Here is a 25,242-nt window from a genome sequence, read left to right on the forward strand (position 1 = left end):
GGGAACGTTCGAAGCTCCGAGCGTGTCGGTTACCAGGTTTTACTAGAACTCGCTAGAATTTGCTAGTGGCACGCTGCTCGCTAATCCTTTCTTTCCTCGAAGCGACTTCTAATTCGATCCACGCATCCAGCGGTAGCTGGTCCTCGTATCGAGAGGGCCCTTCCTCCCAGACCGCCTGGTTATTCAGGCCACGTTTCAGCGAGTGCCTGGGTCCCAAGCATGAAGTGTCCGAGGGGACACGTGTGCGCGCGGCATGGGTCCCGTGTCCCGTGCACCAGGAAATACGGCCAGGAGAGCCGGCAGGCAGGGGCAGCCCCCTGTGCACGCGGCTCCGTATTGTGTACGCTTGGATTTCGACGATCGGTCGACGCCTCGGGACGACAGCCAGTCGTTTCGAGGCTGCCGAGTTGACCGGGTGTCGTTGAGCGACCAGAGCCGCGCCGGCACTCTCTGCCCCTCTCTCTCTCTCTCTCTCTCTCCCTCTTCGGTAAGGTGCAGCCAGCACGAACCACGTCTACAACGCTGTTCGCGCGCCTGTCTCTTCCTCCTCCTCCGCTCTGCTCGCGAATTCACTGTGTTCGCCGCGAGGGACCATGAAGGGTGCCACGACCACGATCTCCAGCCTTCTCCTGCTGGCAGCGATCCGTAAGTTTCCCTCTTGCCATCAAAGCGCGCGCGAAACCGTCCGTGAACACCCTGCCGCGAACAATCCAGTGCTACGTATCCCGCGCGTACTCGGTCACGCAGTTTCGAAGTGTGTCGCAAATTGGTGCAACTCTTTCGCGCTCCAAACCACTGCGCACCGGGCTCGAGGGGTGTTGCGATACTCGGATACCCTCGATCCTCTCGCTACTTCCATCCTCGAAGAGGGGTAGCATACGTGGCCCTTTGGAACCCTCGCTTCGTATCGATTTTATCCGAAAACCGCGGCAAACGCGTCGCCGGAGATCGCGCGAATTCTCCGACGTTTCTCGATCCTGGTGAGGAGTATCATACAGTGTGCTTCGCGAACAATCGTGCAATCTTCCTCCGGTATTGTGCGACGACGTAAATGAAAGGAGCGTACGCTCGTCTCGCGATCGAGAGAGGATTCGCTGTTCCGAGGGAAGCGACGCTCGATTTTCGAATTGGCAACGGTCACGCGACAGCGTTTGACATTTTCGATCGCGCACGGGCGTACAGCCGCGAATGTAATAAATTGCTGGAGGATGCTCGGCCGTTTGTTTGCCGTTTCCTCGCGGCGGCCACGCGAGACGCTATTTAATTTCGAAATGCAAACGCGCCCAGGGCGTAACCCGTCTCGGCCATATTACTCAGACCCCACCGCTGCCGTCAGCCACTTTCCTGCTAGCTCTTTATTCCGCGTTCCTCCTTTCTTTCGGCCGGCGAGCTGGAATTTTCCAGCGCTTCTTAACGGAGCCGCGGCTCTTTGTAACGCGGGCCACGCTTAAAAATAGATTAACACCGTGACCGCGTGGCCGCGGTTACGATGTGCAACTAACCTGCCCGCGCAAAAATAGTGCGAGAATAAACTAAATAAATTCTCAGCGCGCTGTTTGCCCACCCCCGTTCCAACGGGCAAAATAACCGCCTCGAAGGCCGATTGATCGAAGCGCGTAACGCCAGGATCTTCGCTCCTCCGCGAATCTCCTCTCCTCGAGGAAATTCGCTTCCTCTGGAAGACGATCCAGTCCCGAGTCTATACCCGCGGACTGCCGCCCGAGTTCGGGACGCGCGTTACACGCTGTCCAATTATCGTTTTCACAATAACGCTCATTAACGGTCCTCGGTTCGCAGCGTAAGCGGGGGGAGGACGAGGCGGTTGCTGCTGCTACTTCAGCGATACCCCCAGCTACCTTGCGGCCTTCGCGCCAACAAAATTGCGCATTTCGCTGGAAATTTAGATTCGCCGACCGCGACGCGCGCTACGGAGGCGCAAAAGCAACGGGAGTGACCGCGACTGGCTCGCAAACAATTAGCGACGAAAAATTAATTGTCACCTGACCCAGCCCATTACGCACGTATTAATAGTACTAATTCGTCTAATCGACCGAGCCGTGGATCGATACGCAGGTACTCGGGGTTTTCTGTTTAACGGCGGTAAACACGGACCGTCCGTTAGCGTACTAATTAACGAGCCGCTGTCGTTTATAAACAGCCTGCAGGATGCGTCGACTTCGCCGCTGATAGTTTGCTGTAAATATTACCGCGGAATTCGCCGGCGACGTGAAATTTCGTAGCGAAACGCGGATCGTGTCGAAGGGACCCCTCTTCTTTAACCCCTTGCATTCAGCTCGGTATCTTATCTTGACATACTTGTCTCCCCTTTTGATACACGCGCTAGTCGAGGACTCGAGTGTCTGCCTGCTCCGAATCGATTGCAGATCGTCTACCCGGAGGTAGGCGACGCTAATCACACGGCGAAGTGTGAGAACGATAGGTGTTGGTGTTAACGTGCTCGCACGGGGCGATAAGCACCGCCCAGCTCTTCTGATCGCGCCTAATATTCGCATTTTCAATTGAGATCGCCGAGAGGCTCCGTCGCCATCGCTCCAATACAATTAGAATTTGTTTGCCCCGGCGTGGTTTGCGCAAGAGAAGAGTACACGGGATGTTTGCCGTGGTAGGTGTAGGCTCTCGATGGCTGCGTCCTTATCTACACCGAGGAGAGTGACTCACTTGGTACAATACCCAACGCGTTGGCCATGGAGAAGTGCGCGCTCCAATTCCGACGAAATGAAAGAAATATACGGGCCGTAGGAAAAATATTTGCAGGTGATAAGGCCCGAGCGATAACAGCCGGTGAACGGGGTACGGCTGGATCCCCAGGTTCACTCGAATCCCACCTTTTTCTTCCGCTACGAGCGACGTTTCAACGGCGAGGCTATACTTATTGCCAATTAAACGCTCCGTGAAAGGGGCTAATTTCTCATGAAACGCGAGCCACTGTTGGAGAGAATCGACGCGAGGAACGACAATTCAACGACAAAGCATTTGCGAAATACAGTCGGCTGTTCATGCTTCAGATACAGATCTAAGTACACGCTGTGTAGAAAAATGTAACGCAACGAGACGTGACGAAAATACGCGCGCTGTTTTCATTGAATATCGCGGCTGAAAGAATCCACGTGCTCGCGTGTCCAGTTACGAGTCTCGTATCACCTCGATTGAGATTCTTGGAAGGGAATCAAGCCGTTTGCGCACGTACGCGAGGTATTTGCTCCTGGAAAGGACCGGTGCTTAATGTTTGCGGGGAAGCGTCGACCACGCGAGCGAGCTCGGGCCAGCTTTCGCGACGAATTTTCAACAGATCTTTTCATCTCTATTTTGTATGCGTATACTTTTGTAAGAGATGCCCGTTCTGTCGTAACGTATTCATCGCTAGTAGAGGCTGTATTGCTTTGACCCAGTGGTTTAATACACTTTCTCCAACAATCGCATGTTTTGGAGCAGAAAATATTCGACGTAGCGTTTATCCTTCGCTCGCGCGAATAATTTACCTCCTGATATCGATGTCCCCCGTATCATTTGAAGTTCGTGTGTCGCACGCGTGAGCGCTGAGTAACGAAAGTATTCCACTGCCTTAGGTGTTATGATAAATAGTTGGTGGTTACAGCGAGACCACCCAGCTGCTATTACGTAAACAAATTTTTAAGCAATTCCGCTGATGCAGATTATGTTCAGCGAGGTTTCTAATTGCAAGCGTCTGAATGTATCCGAGTCGCATACCGAGCCACTGTATATCGATCAGACGGATGGCAACTATTCCCCTCCGGTGTCCTATAAACCCACGGAGCAGACGGATTTCGGGATGACTTTGTGACTGGTCGCAAAGCTGCATGTACATGTAAGTGCCTGGCAGAGGCCGGAGTAGCTACGCTGCGATTAATCGCGAAGCAGAAAGCCGGAATTGCATCGCGAACCCACCGCGATATATATATATATATATAGGATCGGAGCTAATCTGACAAGGGAACATCCCGAACCTGGAAATTCAAAAAATTCTGAAACTTTGTAACTATGTAGGGGATGCCTTCCTGATTACAACGCAATTTTTGTTTGCTGTCTATATTCACTAGGGTGGCTCTTATTTACTCTTGGTAAATTTTTTTTTAGGATTTTCTTCGGGGCACCCTCCAGAATAGTTCCACATAATTAAAAAAAAAAAATCTGTGTAAAGTTTGAGCTCGATCGGATAACGGGGAAGGGTGCCCCTGGGCCCTTAAACATTTAAGTCATTATTTAACACCTCGCGAAGTCGATTTTATATAATATCCTCCAAGTTATTGATTTAATAAAAAAATATGGCAAACAAAAGTTGTAGATCCGGACAAGGAGCATATTTTATGTTGTATTACTTTTTCTCGTGCTACAAACGGTTTTCGAAAAAAGTCTGAAAAACTAAAAAAAAAAACTTTTTTCCCCTCAAGTTTTGAAAGTTTAAATGCTTCTCGAACGCTTTTTATTTATGAAGGCGAACAAAAAAATGGAATTTTTATTTCCAAGGAATTTATTTTTATTTTTATTTTTATTTGAAACTATTCTGAAGGGTGCCCCGAAGAAAATTCAAAGTCGAAAATAAGAGCCACCCTGATATTCACTCTACGGAAGTGTAATCGACCCTTAAAAATCCGGTTATTTTCAGATTTTGTATTATAACTCGCGAACTGTAAAATGATTTTTTTACAAAATAATAGATCTAATTAAAAGAAGAAACGTTTCTCTTGAAACTTTTTTGTATCTCTTGCAGTTCGCGCGAGTTATACCACAAAATCGGAAAATACCCAATTTTTCACTGGTTAATCTCACTTCGAGTGAATTTAGACAGCAAACAAAAATTGCGTTGTAATCAGGAGGAAATCCCCTACAACTTCACAACGTTTCAGAATTTTTTCGAATTCCCGGGTTCGGGATCATCCCTTGCGAGATGGTCAACGTGGCGTTTCGAAACCCACGTATCACACGGTGCCAACAAACTTCCATGGCATCGCGTCGTATAAATAGATGAGCCCGCAATCGGTTATTATCGTATCAAGACTACTTTTGTTATCGGCAGGGTTGCGGTCGCCGCGTTCCGAGAACGGTGCCTAACGACGACGGAGCTTCCGGCGACGAAAGTTCGGTTGCAACGAAACGGCGTAGCACCCGCGACTTTCCGCAACCTTCTATAGATGGTCTTTAAAGTGACTTTAAACTTGAGTGGCTGTGAAAGCAACGCATCGCTAATGTCACGTCCCCTGTCCGTCAAATAAATTGCGCGTCACGGTGAAACGCAGTCGATATTTTAAAGTCGCTTTCAGGTCACGGTGAGGAAAGGGTGGTATGTACACCCCTGTGTATGTACGCAAGCGGCGACTCGTCGCATCGATATTCGTTATAGCCGTGCATCGGCCTACAGGCTGTAGAACAGTAGCGGCAGGGTAATTGCGGGAGAGATGCCGCACTGGGAGAGACGCCCCGCACCTTCGGTATTTCAGGGTTATCGATATTAAAATACAACACAGTCGATTTTATTTGCTTCAGGCTGTTCGTTTAGGTTAGATTAATAAGCGAGAACGCGTTTCCATTATTACTTTTAAAGGTTTCGCTATTTTTTTAGGTAAGCCTACCGCACTTTGCCTCAATAGTTATACGTCGAGTTTATTTTTGCTGTCGCAGTAGTTAAAAATTCGTAGTTTTTCGTGATGTAACTTTTGTAACGCGTTAAAGGAACTCTGTGGAATATTTCTCGGCCAGAATAGGTCATACTCGACACAGCACTTGGATATACGAAAGTGCGGCGTCTCTCCTAAAAAATAGGTGTTCTTAGTTTCAATTTTTTAAGGGTGACAAATATTAAAATTTTGATGTTCCTTAATGCTAGTAGTAGGACAAGATGTTCAACTAATAATACGTACCCTTTGAAGAAATTTTCATTGCAAAATTTAGACACGGAGACAATTTTGCGTAAGGTGCGGCAACTGTCCCACAATTACCCTACGCAGTTCGTTGTTCCGTAAACGGAACAGTTTTAACGAAAGGGACGAAAGCGCCGTGCCGGTGGCGTTATTCGTGGCTGCATTCGGAAGAGCGATACAAACGGGCGGGGACCTTGATATTCGGTGAAATCCGATCGCCGCTTAGCCGTGGAAATTGGAATTTCCGATAGTTTGGCTGAGAATCGGAAGCCGGATTCGAGCTGCCTCGATTACCATAAGTCAGAGCCGTTCGACCCGCACGCCGGACTAAATTCGATACCGCCGATGTATGCCGGTAATTCCGCCGGAAGTCTGGGGCGTCTGCAAGAGTGCAGCTTAAGCCGGAGGAAAGTAGACGAACTCCGTGAACTATTCGACATATACGTATGCGCGCGTAAAAGCGGCTTTCGCTCGAGAGGCACTCGATAGGAGCAGCTTCCGTCGGCCTGTCTCACCGAACGAAGCAGGAAGTTTCATTTTTCGGTCACCGCAGCGGGGAATCAGCGAATCGCGATAGGGAACCACTGATAGCAGCGATAATCCATTTTCATAGGGCGTTTCCTCCGACTTTCCAGAGGGACTATTTCCCTCGCTTGTGATGCATCGATTAAACGAGATGGTTAACAAAAAGTCTGCGCGACGAGATGATTCACGCCTGCAGGCAGAGCCACCGAGTCGTTCGAGAAGTTTCCAAGCGACCTGTTCCTGTTCATCGAAAATACATCTGCCGGGAACGAGTGTTGCATAAGGATGACGCGTTATTAGGAACCGTCGAGCGCCGTCGGGGACAAGCGATCGATTGTTCAGCCAATTAGAGCGTCGTCGGTGTAACTCGTGCTCGTTCGAGGTCAGTCTCGCCTGGAACCAAAGCTTCGTCGGCGGTTCGAATAGCTACGGGGAACGAAGAAGGGAAGTAGAGGCCGGTGTTGCATTCTCCTTGGTCGCCTGGTCGATGACCGATTCGCGGGACAGACGGAGCACTATAAAGAATCGATGGCTCGGAAATAAGTCGGTCGGAAGTGTCGCGGTGTGAAAGGGAAGCCTCGGGCCCGCGGATGCGGAAGTCGAGATAGAGCGGCTTAAAGCCTGGCGTCAGCGTATGACCGAGCGAGTATAATCTGTCCAAGTATGCGCGGGCTCTGTTCGTTCCCTGGGTAAGTGGTAGGGAAAGAAACGCGCGTGAAATTAAATCGTGTCGGAGGAAAGGCCAGGCGAGCTGCTCCAAGTTCCGATCCAAGGAATTTCCAGGAATAAACGAGGAACGTCACGATATCCTATACACGCGATCCCTGATATTCGCGCGGGAGAGGAACGGAAAACTGCTTGCTCGTTTTCCCTCGTGGTCCGATATAGTCGATCGCCTAACGCGCGGAGCCAACCCTGCACGTGGCTGCTGGACCGAAAACGGGTCAGTTGGAACTATTGTATCGGGAGTTCGCCCGGTATCGATTCGCCCGAGTGAAACTTGCGAGACACACTTGTGCTTTTCACGGGTGTCTGCTCCAGTGACTGCACACAATCGCGAAATCGTAATTTACTTTATCACGTTCGGAGAAAACGCCCCCGTAAGTCGCGGTCGACGGATCGATCCCGAGAACGCTCGAAAGTGTTATCGTTGCCGCGAAGACAATAGCGAAAACCGATGACTGTACGATCCAACCGTTATTGCCCCGGCCGATCTTGCGGGATTCTCGAAGAGCTTAACGACGGTAACGAATGAAGGCGATTATCGATCCCAAGGAGGCACAATGAGCGAAGTAGGACGAGATTCTCCGTCACTGGTCCTCTCCCCCGTGAACCCTAGATTCTAGAAGCTAGATTCTAGAAGCTAGATTCTAGATCCTTCTGCCCAGCAGCCCCGAGAGGAATCCGCGATCCGTTCAATTATGGAGCGACCCCGCCGAATATTGGGTCATAGGTCGAAGAGACTCGAGAATCTTAATGCGGAAGGTTGAGTACCGAGTTCGTCCACCCGTTTCTAACTAGCCAACTACCTTTACCTATTCCAGAAGCTGTCACGTGCAACGTGTCCATGGACCCGAGGACTTTCTTCCCCAGCATCCAGGGCAACCTCACAAAGATCGTCTGGGCCCATGCCGTCAACAGCCAGGAGAAGCTGAGCGAGGCGCTTAAAAACGGTGAGTCGATCGTGAACCGGAGAGGTCTGCACGCGAATCGCGTCTCGAGCCAGCGATTACAACGCGCCTGGTGCAGAGGTTCGCTCGTTTGCATCCGCTTTGCGTTTGAACGGACCGTGAAAATTTCCCTTCCCAAAGGATCGCCGTACACTCGCGCCGTCTCGGGCTCTCTTCTTTAACGCGGTCGGCGCAGCACCCCTGACGGCACTCCAGCCGTCTCTCTCGTTAGCAGCAAATGCGGCACGGCGATATTTAAATCGTGTCAAAGGTCCGCGGTCGAGCTTCAGGCACATCCAGCCATCGCCGCGCTAATAATTATCGATTAAAACCTCTCCTTGGATAGAAGCTGTCGCGCGAGTCGCTAGCTGCGACTACGAATAATCAGCTGCCAAAGTAGGAGTAGGAGGCGGATGGGAGCCTGATGAAAAATTCATTTCTCGCGGGCCTGCCCGGCGACGCCTCCGTTCGCCGGTTTCGTTTCCTTCTCATTCCTGTCCGTCGCGGATGCATTATTGGCTAACGAACCCCGGAGCTATTGTTGCGCCGCGATCCCTAGACATCGGCGCATTTTTTCGCAGCACAATGCCGCTCCCGGCGACACGTGCGCTCCGTTCGCCACGGCAAATCTGTTTGCTCGGGGTAAAACGAGCGCGGACGGTGGGTTAATTGTCTCGGTTAAATATTTCAAGACGCGCGCCGCGGTGCTGGATCGAAGGACGTCCAGCGAAATTATAATTGGGATGCCGCGCCGCCCGGACGCGTAATTAATATTCGAGAAAAACAATAGCAATGTTCAAGAAACGAACCGATGGCTCCATTGAATCTGAATGAGAGCTCGGGAACGGCGACGAGTTCAAGCTGTCGTAGCGGAAGGTCAGTCCTCGGACAGGCGACCTTGATCCTCGAATGGTCCCGTGATTGATCGCGCGGTTGCTCTTCCCCCCTCGTCTAACTCGAATCGTCGCTGAGACTCCAGAAATATATGTCAAGGCGACTGCGTGCCTCTCCTTGCGGCCCCAGCAACGAGCACCGAATTGGTATGTCGTATGTGGACGCGGGGACCTAAGCGAAGGCAAGAACGGTCGAGGGGCGTTCGACAAGTCTCTCCTGGATCTGGGGTCTAAAAAGTAGTTGCACTCAACACGGCCAGAGAAAGTCGGATCCATCGTTAGCTTGCAGCCTCTATAGACGTGATCGATATTCGTTGCACGTGTCTGCAACTACTAAAACCAACCGACTTTCTCTCTCTCTCTCTCTCTCTCTCCTCTCTCTCTCCCTCCCCCTCTGTTTCTATCTTCATCTCCCTTATTTCTCTCTTCTCCCCTCGCAATGTTACGTGTTACGTGTCACGTTGTCTTTCTCTTTTCGCGGCGCAATTGCTCCCTGCGCTTCTCAGCCATGGTTATATCTGTCCCTCTGTCTTCGTCCTTTCCGTTCCCATTCTCCCTCGCTCGCCCGCACCCACACGCCGGCAGACTTTCACGTACGCTCGTTTTCTTTTTAAAGTCGACATCATGATGCTGGAGGCTGACGTTGTACTGGGCAGACTGAACTCGAGCAACGAGAACGACACGAAAATTCCGATAATGGCGCATCCGCCCGCCACAGAGAGCGACCTGTCGCTCGAGGATTTCCTCAAGAACGTGATGAGCAACCGCACCAAGGGCATCAAGCTCGACTTCAAGAGCATCGAGGCCTTCGACGCGAGCAAGCTCAAGTTGGAGAACGTTCGCAGTGACGTACGTGCGCAGCCCCTTTCCGCGTATTTTTAGAACGACTTCTAGATCTTTGCGAATCGCCGCGATGAGAGCGCCTCGCCTCAGCGATCGCCTCGATTAAAGGATATATTCTAGGACTGGCCAGCTATTTTCGCACCGATCGCCGATCAGCTCGAGGGCTCCTCGCTACCCGAGAATTCTCGGCATCCACGCGTTAATCTCTAGCCTCGCGTTTCTTCTCCACTCTTTTTTTTTTTTTTTACCGATACTTGCCCTACTTCGCCTCTCATCGCTCGACTTCTTCTCCGCTTGCAGATCAAGTTGCCCGTGTTCCTCAACGCGGACATACTTTCTGGACCAGTGAACTCCAGCGACACGCCGGTGGACGCGGTGTCCTTTTTGAGCGCAGCGAGAGCATACCCCAACTATACATTATCCATTGGCTGGACTACCAGGTAAGCTCGGTGCATCCCTAATCACTGAACAGTAGCCCAACCTAACGAGCTCAAACGATCGCGGGTTTTTAGGTACGGTGTGAAGCCGAACGTGACCGAAGGTAGCTACACGAAGGAGCAGGTTCAGGCGATGATCGATATCGTGAAGGGACAGAACATCACCCAGCCGATAACTTATCCCGTAAGAGCTGGCTTAGCTGCGAACGATATCGAAGTGATGAAGTCGCTGATACAGAAGAGCAGCCAGAAGGACGTGTCGCTGACCATCTGGTCCAGCGAGGGCGACAAGGTGGACGCGCAGAAGTTGTCGACGTTGATCAAGGAGATCGGCGTTGAGAAGGTGTACGTGGACGTGCCGGCTGACTTGATGAAGCAGCTCCATCTATCCGGAGCCTCCAGCCTCAGCGTCACCACGATGATGATGGTACCGTCGCTGCTGATCAGCATGTTCCTCTCGACGTTCTCGCGAAGAGTCTGAACCTTCCCGCCGTGTCTCGCGCGCATTGGAGGCGTTTCGCGGGCAGCGGGTTGCGTTTCCTCCCTGTCCCCTCGAAATGCCCCTCAATAAAGAGAATAGGAGTGGTACGTTCGGCGAGATGAGACCAAGCTGCGGTCGAGAGTCCGCCAGGATTCAAATCAAAAGCACTTCGGGCGCGTGACGATCGCCTCTCGATCCGATGTTTCTCATTAGCGTCTCGATCGTGAACATGTATGTACTTTCTAGCGTGTAAGCTTATTCGCAAAGATCTTTTCTAAGTATTTTAAAGGAGCTTTCTTAGGGTACATCAGCCGTGACGGGAACACCTTGCTTCGCACCCTGAACACAGATTGTACCTTCTCCGTTCCCCGAATTTCTTTTTTTACTTTGCTCGGGCACGTTTTGTAGATTTCTATGGAACCACGAATGTCGGCTCGGGGTTACGGTGGCTAAATCCCTCTATCCGTCAAGCGAGGTTCTTAAGACGAGGGTCAGATGACAGAGTAGGATATAACATGCTAGAGAGCGAACGTTTCGATAGCTGGGTTTAAAAGACACCTACGCAACACACACGCGCACACCGTACACGCGCTACAGGATAAATTCTCTGCGCAAAAGTAATCTCGCGCACGTCACCGACGTTTCCGCACCGTTCTCGCCTCTGGGAGCGCAACCCTCGCATCCCTTTTCTTTTTCCATTGTACAAGCACGTGTCGGACGCGAGACTTGTCGTAGTATGTTATATCGTACCTCTTTAGTGTTCACCGACGTATCTCCTGTACCTGCCTTCGACATATCTCAGACATAGGTGCAGAACGAAGCGGTATTATATAGTCTCTACGTTAAGCTGTAACGTGTATATCTGTAAGCCAAAGGAATGCAAAGCGCGTAATTACGGTGCCGGTGCACCGAGTTTGATAACGAAACAAATAAAACCATGTGCAAAAGTTCACCATATCACGTCTGCCGCATTCTTTCGCTCGTTCCCCTCGTATTTGGCAATCCTACGAGTCGTCGCGGCAAGAGGAGTGCAGCTCCATCTTTACCAACTTCCAGTAAATCAGAAAAAGCTGTTTATAAAATTATTTCTTTGACCCAGCAATGAAAACAGAACGCTGCTTGAAAAATATATATTTCCGCACAATAAATAGTAGCGATTGCTAAGTTTTTATTTCTATTTCTGGCAAATCTGTTGAAATCTGAAGCTGCCTTCAAAATTTCCAATAAATCGCTGGTTTCTTGTCGGATTTGCATCAACCGTGCGCGAAACGACGCAGATTTTTCTACGCATCTTAAACGTCATAATTCAAAAACTGACAAAGACGGAGCTGCGCCCCCCTAGCTGCAAGATCCTCGATTTCTGTGGGCCACAGACACTGGGCAGGAACAGGCTTTCAGAGCCCAGGCATCAGCTGCGGGTGGTCCATTTCTAATCCCACGTATTAATGAACGGTCAGGTGGCGCGTGTTGGGGAATACGATCGAGGCTCTGCGTTTGTAGCGCTTGCAACTGACATACTACGTTCCTTTATCCCCTCGGTCGTTTGTTACGATCCAATTGGAAGTTTTAATTCACTCGACCCACTGTGCAAGCTGGCTGACCGAACTGCTCCCTGTCCCAGCAACGTAGAAAACCGAATTAAATCCCGCTTCCCGTGCCTAATAACTAAATTGGGTTTATCGCTGGACAAACAGAGAGCTTGCTTGCCATCGACTGAGCGCTCGCATGTCTGGCACATTAATATTTACACTGCCATTAGACACGGAAGATGCCGGGTCCCTCGTTCAATCTTTTTCTATTTGCCTTCCGATTATTCTCGATTCCCTCTCGCGATCGTTTACAGCCGTCGACCCTCCGATGGAAATTGCCACCGCGGCAAATAATGACGAAGGAATTTCATTGTCCGGCGGCAATGATATCGTCGCGTTCGAAGAGATTTCCTCGCGGCGGGTTCGGTGCCAAGGTGACGCGGTGGGAGAACAGGATCGCAGAGCACGATCGCGGGACGTGTCGTTGGCGAGGTGCGAGATGTCAAAGGTCCCCAGCGCCGATGGCCTTGAAACGCAGAAGAACGCATTCCAATTGTGACAATCGGGCACGAACACGCGTTCCTCCTCGTTCTCCGTGCCCGCACCGCTCACGCGTCGCAGGTGCGCCGGGCGCCGTGAGAAATGGGATCCGCGGCTGGACCGATTACAGTGATTTTTCGTAACTCTGTCGAAGCGCCAATACGTTACGTAACCCCCGGCGATTATTAGAGAAAACAGTGCGAACTAATCGAATAGCAAAGTGACCCACAAGCACAATCTAGCGAGATAACCTCGTGAACCTGGGCAAAAGTATTCAGAACGAAAGCAGCGATTCTCGAGGCGCGACACGCTCGCCTATCCTAGCTTTCTCGAAGATTCACGAAACTCTGGCTGCCGCCTTTCGGGAGGGTTTCGAAACGACGAGTCGCATACCGCCCCTGCCCCAGTTAACGGAGTAATACGTGAAACGATTTCGAAGACAATTTTCGACACGTCCACGTCGGCCGACAGGGCCGAGAGCTGCGGTGACTTACAGGAAATTACACCGCGGGTTCCTTTGGAGTAGAACAAATCGTTGCATTCAGACACGTTCGCTGGCACGAGGGCCATGCCTAAATCCGCGTGACTAATTCAGCTCCGTGCCCACGAAACTCTTGATGGAATTCCACGGAAGCACTCCTTCTCCGTGCCGGCATATGTCTTTTGCCACGTTCCAGAATAGAAACACGAAAACGCCACAGTCGCTTGTCCGCGCAAAGCCCGCGGCCTGCCGTTTCGGCCCTGTCGCCTCTCGTTCGCGCCCGCTTTTTGTCAAAGGGCCAGCGGGAGGAACGATCGCCAATATCGCCTGGGTGGGGATGAAAAAATGCGTACCGCGAACGCCGAGGGCATTTGTTAACCCGCTCGTGCCTCCTACATGTTATTTTCCCAGCGAGGAGCAAACGGTTGCATTCCACGGGAGTGTCTCACAGGGCCGAACTTGCAGGGTCATTTGTTCGTCCGCGCTCGTCCCTCTCACCTGACTGCGCGGCTCATTTGTCTGGCAGGCTGATTACACGCGTTCACCGGGCACCGTTCGAATTCCCCGACCGAGATGCGATTTAATCGTCGTTCCGCGTCGTGCGCGGCCACGATCGTCCGCGTGGAGAATTCTGACGAATGGCTGGGAATTAGTATCGGTAACGCGAGCCAGCGAGAGTGAAACGATTCAGGGGCAGCAGACTTAGCGAGGTACAATCAGGGTTGCCACCTTATCACCGTATAAATCCCGGAGTGCCGCATATTCCAACCTGGAGGTGAAAAGAGCAAAAAAAAACGTTTTGTTCTCGAATATCGGGAAAACAGATGCGCAGTTCTGTTAAGCTCAAATAATTCAGAATTTAAAAGTATCTATCTCTTAAATTAATAACTTTATTATATATATGTATATAAAATTAATATCATTGTATAATACCACAATTTCTTATTATCTCATTTTTTTTACAACCCGGAGATTTTTCCAGTAAAACCGGAGCCCGGAGATTTGCTTCGAAACCCGGACTCTCCGGGCCAGAACCGGGGAGGTGGTAACCCTGGGAACAATCTGCACCTAGCATCCTCGGCCCCGGTGATGCGTATCTTGCGAAATGATAGAAACGCGACGGGTGATGAACGTTGAGCGTTGCTGAAGAAGCAGGATCGAAAAGGAGGCTTCTGTCGCCCCGAATGACACGAACCTTCCTTTCCCCATCTTCCTGTCTGCAGCATGAAAGGACCGATGACGCACCGGCCGGCGCGGCGATCACTCCTCGCGATAGGTCGGGAGTGCGCGCGTGTATCGAGGGATCGAATCGGAGCGGAAGCCGTCGAGGGAGGCTACCGGGTTTATTTATCGCGGCGTGCACAGCGGCCGGCTTAAAAGGGCGACAAAAACCGCCCGACGACCTCCGTACGCGACGAAAAACCAGTCCTCGTTGTACCGGTTGTAAGGCACGGCGGATCACGAGATCCTATCGACCTCTCGTTCCCGCGCGCCGAGCCCCCCGACCGGATTTCGTGGTCCTCGCTGGACATCGCTGAATGGCGGCGCGAAAGTGAATGGGCCGCGGATGGGAAAAGGGTGGCCGATCGCCCGGCGTCGTAAAATGGGGCAGGGTCCGCGATCCGTGACGGAAACACATGTATCGGCGGTTGCGCGCGCGGTACTGCCAGATAAAGAAAAAACGCGGAGGATGACGAGTAGTGATGGGCGTGATACCAGTCTTTCTCATGAGTTTCAAGTAGGGCTGGGACTATTTGTCGGATTTTTCGGCATTCGAATATTCGAATACTTCAGTTGCTGAATTATTTGGCGAATATAATTCGAATATCCAAGTATTCGAATACTATTCGAATATTTAAGTATTCGAATACTGATGTAAGTACTTGGTATCGACATTTGGATCCACAGATGGATATCTTATGTTTTTCCAATGAAAATCATACCAAATTTCATGTAAATCGGACTATTTTTAACGAACTTAGTGTGAAATTATATAAATCAATTTTTAATTGACTTCCTACATTATGCTCCGAATTACGTCGTTCTTGGTGTTAGTTTCATCGGAGAAACATAAGGAATCGATTGGCGTCGTTTTCGCAAGGATCTGATGAGAAATGCGAAAATTTCGAGGGTCGAAAGTCGCGACACTCGGAGAGGCATCGCCGGGGTGAGGGGTTGTCCTCGACATCTGGATGCCGTGCGGCATCTCGTCCGACCCGAACGCAGTCGAGTTTAAAGGACCGAGGCTTTTGTAGGTATCATTTAGGAAACAATGCTTTCCAAGTACTCATTCCTGTTTCGATACCTATGGATGCTTGTTTTGGGTTCGAATAGTATCGATACCAAGTCCAGCCAAGATGTTGATACCTACAAAGCATCGAACCTTTTGAGTAGGTATCATTTACGTACCGATACCTTCTGATACCTACGACACTCATACATGCTTGCGATGCCATGATACTTCACCGTTAGGTATCGATACTGCTTGAGCGGTATCATGCCCATCACTAATGACGAGCCGCCGCGCCGCTAAATTTGATCGACACGGTGTCCGTTTCAATTTAGCTCGAGCCACTTCTTTCGCGTAATACCCGCAAGAAGTCGGGTGCCTGAGAAATAGCGTCAACTCTTGGTGCTTGCATTTCTGTCGGAGCTGTCGTTTGGACAGAGGCGTCGCGAGGACGCGATGAACTTCGCGAAGAGACTTCGCACGCTTCCCGCGGTCGCGAACTCGCCATTGATAACCGTTCCAGGTCGGAAGTATTATCTACAATGTGGCTAACGGGGTCGCGAGACCAGCGAGCCACGGTACGTGGATCGAGTGCATCGGAGCGTCGTAGAATGAAGTTGAAATGGCCACGTGGCGTAGCGAACACTGAAGTTGCGCGTTGCCGCGAGTTTCGAAAAGAAAAGAGGCGAGCGTCCACCTCGGTATCTGGTGCTCGGAGCGCAGGTACCTATCGCGCACCCGGATGGTACACCACGTCCACCGGGAGTCCATGGAACGGAGTGAGCACAGAGTTGTTGCGGTGGCACACGGGCGCACAGGTAAGGGACGAAGGGGACGCAGAAAAGCCGGCGTTCGGGGATGACGGAGGGGGCGGGAGGGGGAGACGAATATCGCCCGCACGCATGCGCAGTGCGTTCCGCGATCTCTCAGGCCGGCGGTCGGAGAGGCTGGCCTCAGTCGCCCGCGACATTCGGTCCGCGATACGATTCGGTGGAATCTCCGCGTGCTGGACTCGGGAGACCAGAGAGGGAGAGAAAGAGAGAGCAGTGCGCCGGTTGGTCGTCCAGGAGACGCGCGCATTTCGATCGTCCTCGAGGAGAGAGTGCCCGAGCGGCGTGTATCGATCGCGAGGTCCTTGGTCCTGGGGATTCTCGAGAGTGGAGGATCGAGGTAGCTCCTGGCAGCTAGATCCAATCGCTGGGAAACCGGTGGAAAAACGCTCGAAACCGCTTGGACATCGTCGCGGGCAGATTATCGAGCGACGCTTGCGGGCGAACGAAGGAACGCGAGAGCTATGGACGTGCGAGCGTACACGGAGCTGTCCGAGACGACGATAGAAGAGGCAAGAGGGCGCGAGACGTGAGCGGAATCGTCGTGCAACGAGCGTCGACGGCACCCAGCGTTCGCCGCTTCAGGGATTACCGTTGCGCTGACATTTTTACGGAATCGAGTGAACTGGAACGGGGCCAAAACGCAACTGTGCACTGTGCAGGAGCAGCCGTGTCGCGTAACGCTTAACGCGTCGATATTCGTGCTTTCTCTGGCCGCGCGTGATCACCACGTGGATCAACGCTGGTAACGCTGGTAAACCCGCCGCCGTTACCTTCATTCTCCAGGGGGCAGATAATAATAACCAGCGCCGGTTAGCCGTGCGAGCGATTGATGTCTCGATCGCGGCAACGTGCAGCCGCGGACGTTCGTGAGCCTCGCTGCGCGTCGATCGCGATGCATCGTTGAGGGGACGCGACTTGCAGCGGGCAACGGGCAGAGTATCGCGTGGCTAGGATAATGTAAGGTGCCTGCGAACCACTCGGCAGACGAAATGACGCGCGACAGGAGGCTGCTACTGCTCTTGATCCTTCTGATGGCCTACGGCCTGTTCGCGGCGGAGGCCAGGCATCGCCAGCACGAGGACACGGCCAGCGACGCGAGACACCGACACAGGCACAGGCACGAGTCCGCGGGGGCCAGGAGGAATCGACACGAGCTGGTCGACAGGCGATCGTCTTGGTCGCAGGAGCTCGAGTACGAGGACGACGGCTCGCTCGGTGACCTGGAGGATCGGGAGGGCAGGGAGGAGCGGGAGGACAGGGAGGATCGAGAGGACGAGAGGGAAGAGTCCGCGGAGGATGAGGTCGATGATTACGAGGCACGGCCCTATTACGAGAGATCCTATCCCCGGTCGCCGAGGATCGCTCCTCACGGACGGATGTTCGAGCCGCGCTACCCGGCTAGGTACCATCGCGGCGGTTATCGCGGAACCGGCTGGTACGGCGAGGACGACGACAGACGCAGAGGTTCTCCCCGATACAGATGGAGAGGCTACAGACCGAGGCCCGACAGGACCCACCGCAGGCCCGGCCATTCGAGAAATCGCGACGCGGATTACGACTACGTGGAGGACGAATTCGAGCGGGACAAGTCCCGCGGCTACGACCAGAGCAGCGCCGAGGGCCGCCACGCCTGGTGGAAAAACGACAAGAAGCACAGGAGCGAATCGAGACGCGACTGGCGTCCCGACGCCAGGAAAAGGCATCGACCCGACGACGTAGAAGGATCGAGGAGATTCGACGATTGGAGGAGGAGATCGAACTCTACGGAACCCAAGCTGTCCTTCTCCAAAAACGACAGAAGAAGGAACGAGAACTCTGAGGATTACGAGTACCACGTGGACGGTTACGAGGACACGGACAGAGACGAGGAGGAGGACGGCGCCTGGAAGGAGAGCGAGGACGACGATCAGACCGACGACGACGAGGAGCTCGACAACGATTTTTACAAGGGCGAGAAGAAGGAGCCACTCTCGAAGACGTTCGACGACATCATCCGAAGGTTGACGTCGGACGATCCGACGACGGCCAGGCCGACCGTCAGGAGGGACTACAGAAATATCGAGACGGACAAGCACACGAAGCGAGACGCCTTTGGCAACTTCAAGTACGAGCCGAAGAACATGTCTAGACCTCTGGTTCACGGGAGACCCGTGAATTCCTCCTACGCTGGCCCCGTTTCCAGCCACCACTCGTCCAAGAAGATGGCGGAGAATTCGTCGGGCAAGCTGCTGGATTCGCTGTCCGACCGCAAGCTCGCGAGGAACGGCAGCGGCGTCGCGACGAAGAGCGCGGATCGACAGGAGAAGAGAGCAGGCTCGAAGATCGAGAACGCTCAGGCGAGGACCAAGAGTCTCGAGCAGGATTACGACGAGTACCTGAACACGCCGGACAACGAGAAGGAGGAGGATCTGATCAAGGCTGGAGTGGAGGAGGACTCGGGCATGCAGGCGGATGTGACTAATACAGTGAGTTGAAACACTTTCATATATCTTTGCCACGCTGTTTGCACGCGCGCGCCGTGAGAACGCCGACAGGAGATAACCGTGTTTTCGTATCAAACAAGCACGGTAGTCCCGGGAGCGTCTGGTACAGATGTAGGATCAGGCAACACGAGGCTAGGATCGATACGGAGACCGTGGCGAGGATCAGCCGCGCAGTCGAGATCGATGATATACGGTTGGCGGGCAAGGAATTCTTGTCCCCGGATAGCGGAACAGATTTACGAGCGTGGTAGGTAGGTAGGCACTGTCCACCTGATTATGCGGGATTAGATATGTCCCGGACGAATCGGGTTCCCCTTGCACGCGGCCTTGATAGCGCGTCCACGCGCGCATGCTCGCTCACAATCGATGCCCCGAAGAGGTTTCAGAGTCGGTTGCGCGCGATCTGTACTCTCTCGATCCGTTTCCGTTTCGCATCCGGCTCGAGAAATGCCTGCGCCGAGCTCGCGAGCGTTCGATGCCATCGACGGCACCGAGGGTCGTAAAGCTTCCTCCGGTTCCCCCGCATCGACCTTGTCGGCCGAGATTAAGATCGTCGTGGCTCCATTTTACGGAGCCCGCTCGCTTGGTACACGCGAGAGAATCCTTATCGATGTTCCTCCCGCGCGGATCGTCGCCTCTATTTACGCCACCGATCTGGAATCTTCCGTGCCACTTTGGATTCCTCTCGGTCGCGACGCTACGGCTGAGCAAAGTTGCCTGCAAGTTCTATCAACGGTCCTGACAGCGGCGCGCTCGATCGACTTTCACGGAGCGCATCGGTGCAGAAGATCGCGTCGTCGTCTCTCTGCCTCGAAATATCCTTTCGTGGCACGTCCTTGGCAATAGAATCCGCGAACCATGCCAGACGCCTATATTTCGGTCCGCCCGGGCGCCCGCGACCCAGACGTTCTCATCGACGACGCTTCGACCCTTGCCGTCGCTCTTTCGGAAGCACCAAGTGGCGCTCGGTTCTGAGAAACCTTTCAGATTCGTTGCACATTCGTCGAGACGGCTGGCCGGCTCGTTATTAGCGTCCTTGTGTATTTGCTCCGGCCAAGACCACGCGGTTCCTCTTACCTATGGGGGCCAAGATTAGCTCGACCTTGGTAGTGCAGACGCCAGCCGACCGCGAGGTGCTTTTATCCGCGTCAAAACCCTCGATCGGAGGTCCACAGGTACCGACCTCGGAAATACCGCGGTTGTCGGTACGCCGCTCTTTATTACCTCGAGGTTCGCGCGAAATCCACACCGCAAGGGTGCTGAAACCGCGGCTCTCCTTTACCTAGCTTCGCTCACCGGGGCGCTCCACCCGCAGAGTCACTATAGATACCGAGAACGATCCCCCAGGAGTCGAACTTTCCAGTAGCCATAAGCTAGAAAACTCACTTGTCATTATTCTATCAATAAAGCCAACGTCTTCTAAGACTCACTTCTCCTTCAGCCCAAATACCCAACGATGCTCTGCACGGAATAGACAGGCACCTTATATCCCGGGGCAAGCACCCAATTTGAAAGTAAGATCCGAGGCAAATTTGCTGTCGTCACCGAACCAATTGCCACAGCTGTCCTCACCTCTGCCATCGAAACGTCGCCTAATGGGTCGCTCCAGGCGATCGCGATTCGATTACCGTCACTCAAGTGTCCAAGCCAGCGACAGCGATTCGTTACACTTCGAGAGATCTATAGGCGCTGAATTTTACGCCGAACCATAGGTCTAACAGTATGTTTTAACGCAGTGGAGAATTTTTCATGGTCTCAAAACTGGTGGATAGGCTAACGCAGACCTCAGGTACCCTTGGGTCGCCAGTTCTGGTCCCGAAGACACGCTTCGAGGGATAAAATCCGCTGGAAACAAGCCTCGGACCCTGGAGGAGGATTGACAGGCAAAAGGGATCGCGAGCGAGCGCCCCGAACGAAGCGCGAAGGAAATAGGAATTCCATTCGCGCCCAGAGGGGCGTTGATGAACGGCCGCGAATTTCGAACACGAGCAAAGCCGAGGGAGCGTTCAGAGGCCTGAAAAACGAGCGTTTACCGGCATCTCGACCAAAAGGTCAACCGCCCGGTTGCCGAAAGCGCGGATCTAGACGACCGAATCTCCGCGTGGATCGCCAGATGCATCGATCGGAGTCGCGCAGCTGTTATCCGCGGTGAAATAACAGCGGCTGTGATTCCAAGCGATCGCCACGTGCTGCTACAGATCGTAAAACGCTTCTCGTTTGTTTGTTCGATTTCCTTCGCGGGACGCGATCCATTTTTCACGGGGGGAAAAGTGTAGGCGTTGAATGCAGTTCGGGGAGCAGCGATCTTAAAGAGAAGAAGGAGGGAATCGAGCGAAGTAAGATTGAGAGACAGTAAGGCCGAGTGGAAGAATTTCGACGGTCCTCTGGTCCTGGCTAAAGGCCCAGCTTGCTCTCTGATTGTTATCGCGGCCCGAGAAAAGGAACAATCGAAGGGATCCCGGCGGAAAGCACGTCCCGCGTTCGGCCACTGATTCGCCGAGAGAACACCTTAATTCTACGGTAGCCGGTGTCTCCCCTCGGACGGCAGGGAATGAGAGAGGGAAAGAAGTCGAGGCGGCTGTCGTCGCGATCGCGGCTCAGCCTTTTTGTGCCAATTTACAAAGGTAAACCCGCCACGTTCCATCGGCGATTTACTTCTACACGACGCTCCGAGGGGAATTACTGCGTCGGGTAATTGAGCAATTGTACGTGCAGCGTGCGGTCGCTCCTCGCGGTTCATTGCCGCGAATCTCTCGATGCCCGCCGTTGCTCCTAGGCAGAGCGCGGCGTATCGCGGGGAGAACGAGGACGACCCTCGCGCAACGATTAAAACACGATTAAAAGATAGCTTACGGGGAAATGAGGATGCTGCGCGTGGAAAGTCGGAGCGTTCCCACGTCCGCCTCGCGAGCGACGACGTCTCGTCGTAGATTTCGTGGCGCGGACAGGCCGCGCCGCTGTGCGGAATTAGTGGGCGTGTAATTTCATCAGTAAGCGGCAGATAAGGGGAATCCGCGAACGGGTCGGGCAAAGAAGACCGCGCGGACCCTCGGAAAGGAACATTCGCGTTCGATAGATAAACGTAACCAACGATCGTCTCTAGTTATTAATCATCGGTCTGGATATAGCCGCCTTCTGCCCTTCGGCTGATGTATTTTCAGACGGCGATCGCGATACGCGCGACCAGCTCGTCCGCGATTCATCTATCATGACCTACCTTCCGAGCAGAAAAACAACGGAGATTAATGAGATCATTGCTACCGACGATCGAGCGCAGAAACCGCGGGTTTTTCCAATGTCTAGCGGTAGTTGCGCCGCCGACTGTGCAGCACCGAGCGCGGACAATAATTCTGGCGACACTCGGGGGGACTAGTTGCTACGCGAGTAGCGCGTGAAATTTTATGGTAATATCGCTGGCAACTGGTTTGAGGAAGAAGCTTTATGCCAACACCCGCATATGCTTGCTCGTTTCAAGCGATAACGCTCGGCGGAGCGAGGTGTTGCGGCTACATCCGAGGACTGATAATCCAAGAGGCTCGTTCTGTAATCTCTCTAAGTGTTTCATAATGGAATTAGATAACCTTATCTCGCCCGTACCTCGCCAAATATCGGCACGATGCCGCGGGAAGTCAGGCGGGAGCGTTTCTGAATTTCTGTTTGTCACCTCCGACCCTTCAGCGATCAAAAAATTCTGCAATCCGTGTCGAGCGTGTTCGTGAACGACCGATAGGCTTCGCAGAAGCTCTGTATCTGTAAGATGCACTTGGAGCCCCGCGAGCCTGCTTTTTTCCTCCTTCTCTCGCTCTGCCTGTTCCCCGATTCGTCTTTCCCGGTATCCTCTCCGGCTCGGACGGTAGCAGACGAATTCTCGAGCGCTTCGCCGAAATGGGACCTCGTGGCGAGGCATTAAGAAATGGCTTTGCCACCTGACCGCGCGGCCAACATTCGTAAATCCGCAAGCTTACCGCGGAAGCTCGTTTGGTCGCGCGTAGAATTCGACGTCGAGAGAAATTTGCATGAAAATCCCCGCGCTGAGTCATGGATCTGCGAGAGTTTCGTAGCGGAGGACTCGTGGTTTCGCCTCCTCGACGAAATGGAGCTGCTTGGTGCCTTCCTCGGCCGAGTTTTAAACGGTAATGAAGTCATCGCGCGGCGATAAGGGAGGGCGCGCATTAAAAAGCCTGGCCGGCTGCTCGATGATGCGGAGGAGGAATTTGCGGGCTACTAATCTGCCGAGACGATGAATCATCTCCACCACCGCCTATTCAGAGGATCGCCGCGAAACAAGCCGGGTGCATCCAGTTAATGAATCGACAAAAATAGGCCGAATTCCGGCGAATTGTAGGCCAGCCCGACCCGAGGCCGCTCTTTTCAGCACATTCCAACCCCGCGTTTCACTAACTCGCTGGCAGCTGGTAATAACAGTCTTTAAATTGAAGTTAGCACTGGAACAGGTAAAGCTCTCGATCGGACGAGACGAAAGGTCCCCTCTGTAAAAACTGTAGGGGTGACCGGGGCAAAGTGAACCTCGGGGTAAAATGAGCTTTCTTAATTTATTCTTTAACAATAGAATATATTTACAAATTTTGGTGACGTAATAAATGCGTGTAATATAAGAATGATAATTATGCACATTCAGATATCGAAAAATGGAAATTCATTTAAAAAATTAAAAATGAAGCTTTGGAGACTTCCAATTGGCCTTCCTTTCAATTTAGCTTTTTGGATAAATGAGTCTTAAATATGTTATTTTAACTCCAATTTTTTTCTGCGTGTTTATAACAAGCTTATAAACACACATGTACACGCGTTTGAGAAAAAAATAATCCTAACATTATTAAATAATTAATTTTCCACTGAAAAATCTGACACAGTTTTTGACAACCACGGTTAAAAAAAAAACAGAAACTGACGTGCTAAACACGTCATCCCAGCGCAAGAGGTTAATAATTACTTATATACTTAATTAAAACTCGTATTTTATTTCAGCTCACTTTACCCCAGGTATGGGGTAAAGTGGTCGTTTTGGCATTTTCTTTTCAAGTTGAATTTTAATATACTTTAAGTTCATTTTAAGTATTGCTATTCGTAATTTATCAATAGTAATGTTCAAATTATATTATAAATCTATTTCCACACATTTTTATTGAATGTGAAAAATTTTATTCGACTTCAAACTTTTTTCGCGTCACTTTGCCCCGGTCTCCCCTATATACTATCGCAGAGACTGCAGAAGGTGCACTGTAACGCGCAAAAGTCCATGGTCCACATTTCTAATTACCGAAGAGGAATCGAGCCGAATGGCGTTTACATAACGGGCGACGCGTAAATAGCGGTCTCGAGCCCGGATTCGCGTTTATTCTGAAACGGTTTAAGGAACTGCCATCGACTCGGCGGGTGCTGTCCGCCCCGCGGCTGCACATTCCCTCGATAAGACCGGTGTAAAAATGGGGGACAGTTGGCGAGCATCGCGGCTGTCAAGTGCAGAATTAGAAATGAAATAATGTCCGAGCGCACACCCTCTTCGCGTGCAGAAAGAGGATTCAACTCCCAGCACGCAGGCATTCGCGTGTTACATGAGAGAGCGCGGGTGCCCGCTAATCGATGACTCACGAATCTCGCCTGGCAAGTTGATTTCGGCTGGCGGAATGCTCATGCTCCGAAGCACCGGTCGGCTCGAGCAAGCGTAGGCTAATTAATTCCTGGAAGCTCGTACGCCGCAATTGTCCCGCAGATGCGCTACTCGAACGCATCTGGACCGACGTATCGGGAATCGGAGGGATCGTAGGAAGCCGCGGGACCGAGTGCATGCGAGGCAAGAGTTATTCACTGACTAACGTCGCGACGACAATGGGAGGTGACTAAGCTTCTGTCAGATTTGTCACGGGAAATGGACCGCGGCCGCTTCGAATCCTGCGGATGCTTTACAAGATGACGCAATTAATCCCCACACTGTTTCGCAAACCCGGCACCGACCATCGAAGTATGTATGCTTAGTGAAACAACCGTTCGTATAGGCGGACGGTTGAGACGCGGAGGCTCACCGGGGATGCAACACAGTTGCGTGGCGAGATGTTGGAACGGTTCCAGGTCGATCCGCTTCTCATCGAAATTATTGCACGCGGATATCAGCCAGATCTGTGTATCTCCCGGAATGAAACGATCGTTACTTCCGTCCGCAGCAGGTGATATCGACTGGGAATGGAGCGCGACCGGGTCACAGGCTTACCATCCGTTCCCCTCGAATTCGGGTCGTTCTCGCATCCACTTGGAGGGCCTCCAACGCCGCGTATTCTCGAGCAGATACACCGATAAAATCCAAAAATATTCCGGCGCTGCTCTGGCAGCCAGACTAGTCCTATCTACGACTAAATCTAGCCCGATACGTTCGAGCACAACG

The 25,242-nt window shown here is 52.3% G+C and overlaps 2 protein-coding genes across 2 annotated transcripts in view; both read left to right on the forward strand.

Moving 5' to 3' along the window:
* The first annotated feature begins 371 nt into the window (after positions 1-371).
* LOC143371756 (protein FAM151B) lies at positions 372-11,703 on the forward strand. Its single transcript, XM_076817336.1, has 5 exons — positions 372-645; positions 7,967-8,095; positions 9,602-9,834; positions 10,129-10,268; positions 10,341-11,703. Exons 1-5 carry the CDS (start codon positions 594-596, stop codon positions 10,744-10,746), a joined length of 960 nt encoding a protein of 319 aa, XP_076673451.1. The 5' UTR covers positions 372-593; the 3' UTR covers positions 10,747-11,703.
* A 4,763-nt stretch (positions 11,704-16,466) lies between these two features.
* Positions 16,467-25,242, forward strand: part of LOC143371726 (uncharacterized) — a 70,795-nt gene continuing 62,019 nt past the window's right edge. The window contains exon 1 of the mRNA XM_076817229.1: positions 16,467-18,824. Coding sequence (XP_076673344.1) covers positions 17,349-18,824 — 1,476 coding nt within the window. The 5' untranslated portion in view covers positions 16,467-17,348. The remainder of the gene's footprint in view (positions 18,825-25,242) is intronic.

This window comes from Andrena cerasifolii, chromosome 7 (genome assembly GCF_050908995.1).
Source record: "Andrena cerasifolii isolate SP2316 chromosome 7, iyAndCera1_principal, whole genome shotgun sequence".
Classification (NCBI taxonomy): domain Eukaryota; kingdom Metazoa; phylum Arthropoda; class Insecta; order Hymenoptera; family Andrenidae; genus Andrena; species Andrena cerasifolii.

Coding starts and splice junctions, on each gene's coding strand:
- LOC143371756 (XM_076817336.1), top strand. CDS start 594: ATGAAGGGTGCCACGACCACGATCTCCAGCCTTCTCCTGCTGGCAGCG. Junction 9,835..10,128: donor TGGAGAACGTTCGCAGTGAC/GTACGTGCGCAG, acceptor CTCCGCTTGCAG/ATCAAGTTGCCCGTGTTCCT. Junction 10,269..10,340: donor TCCATTGGCTGGACTACCAG/GTAAGCTCGGTG, acceptor GCGGGTTTTTAG/GTACGGTGTGAAGCCGAACG.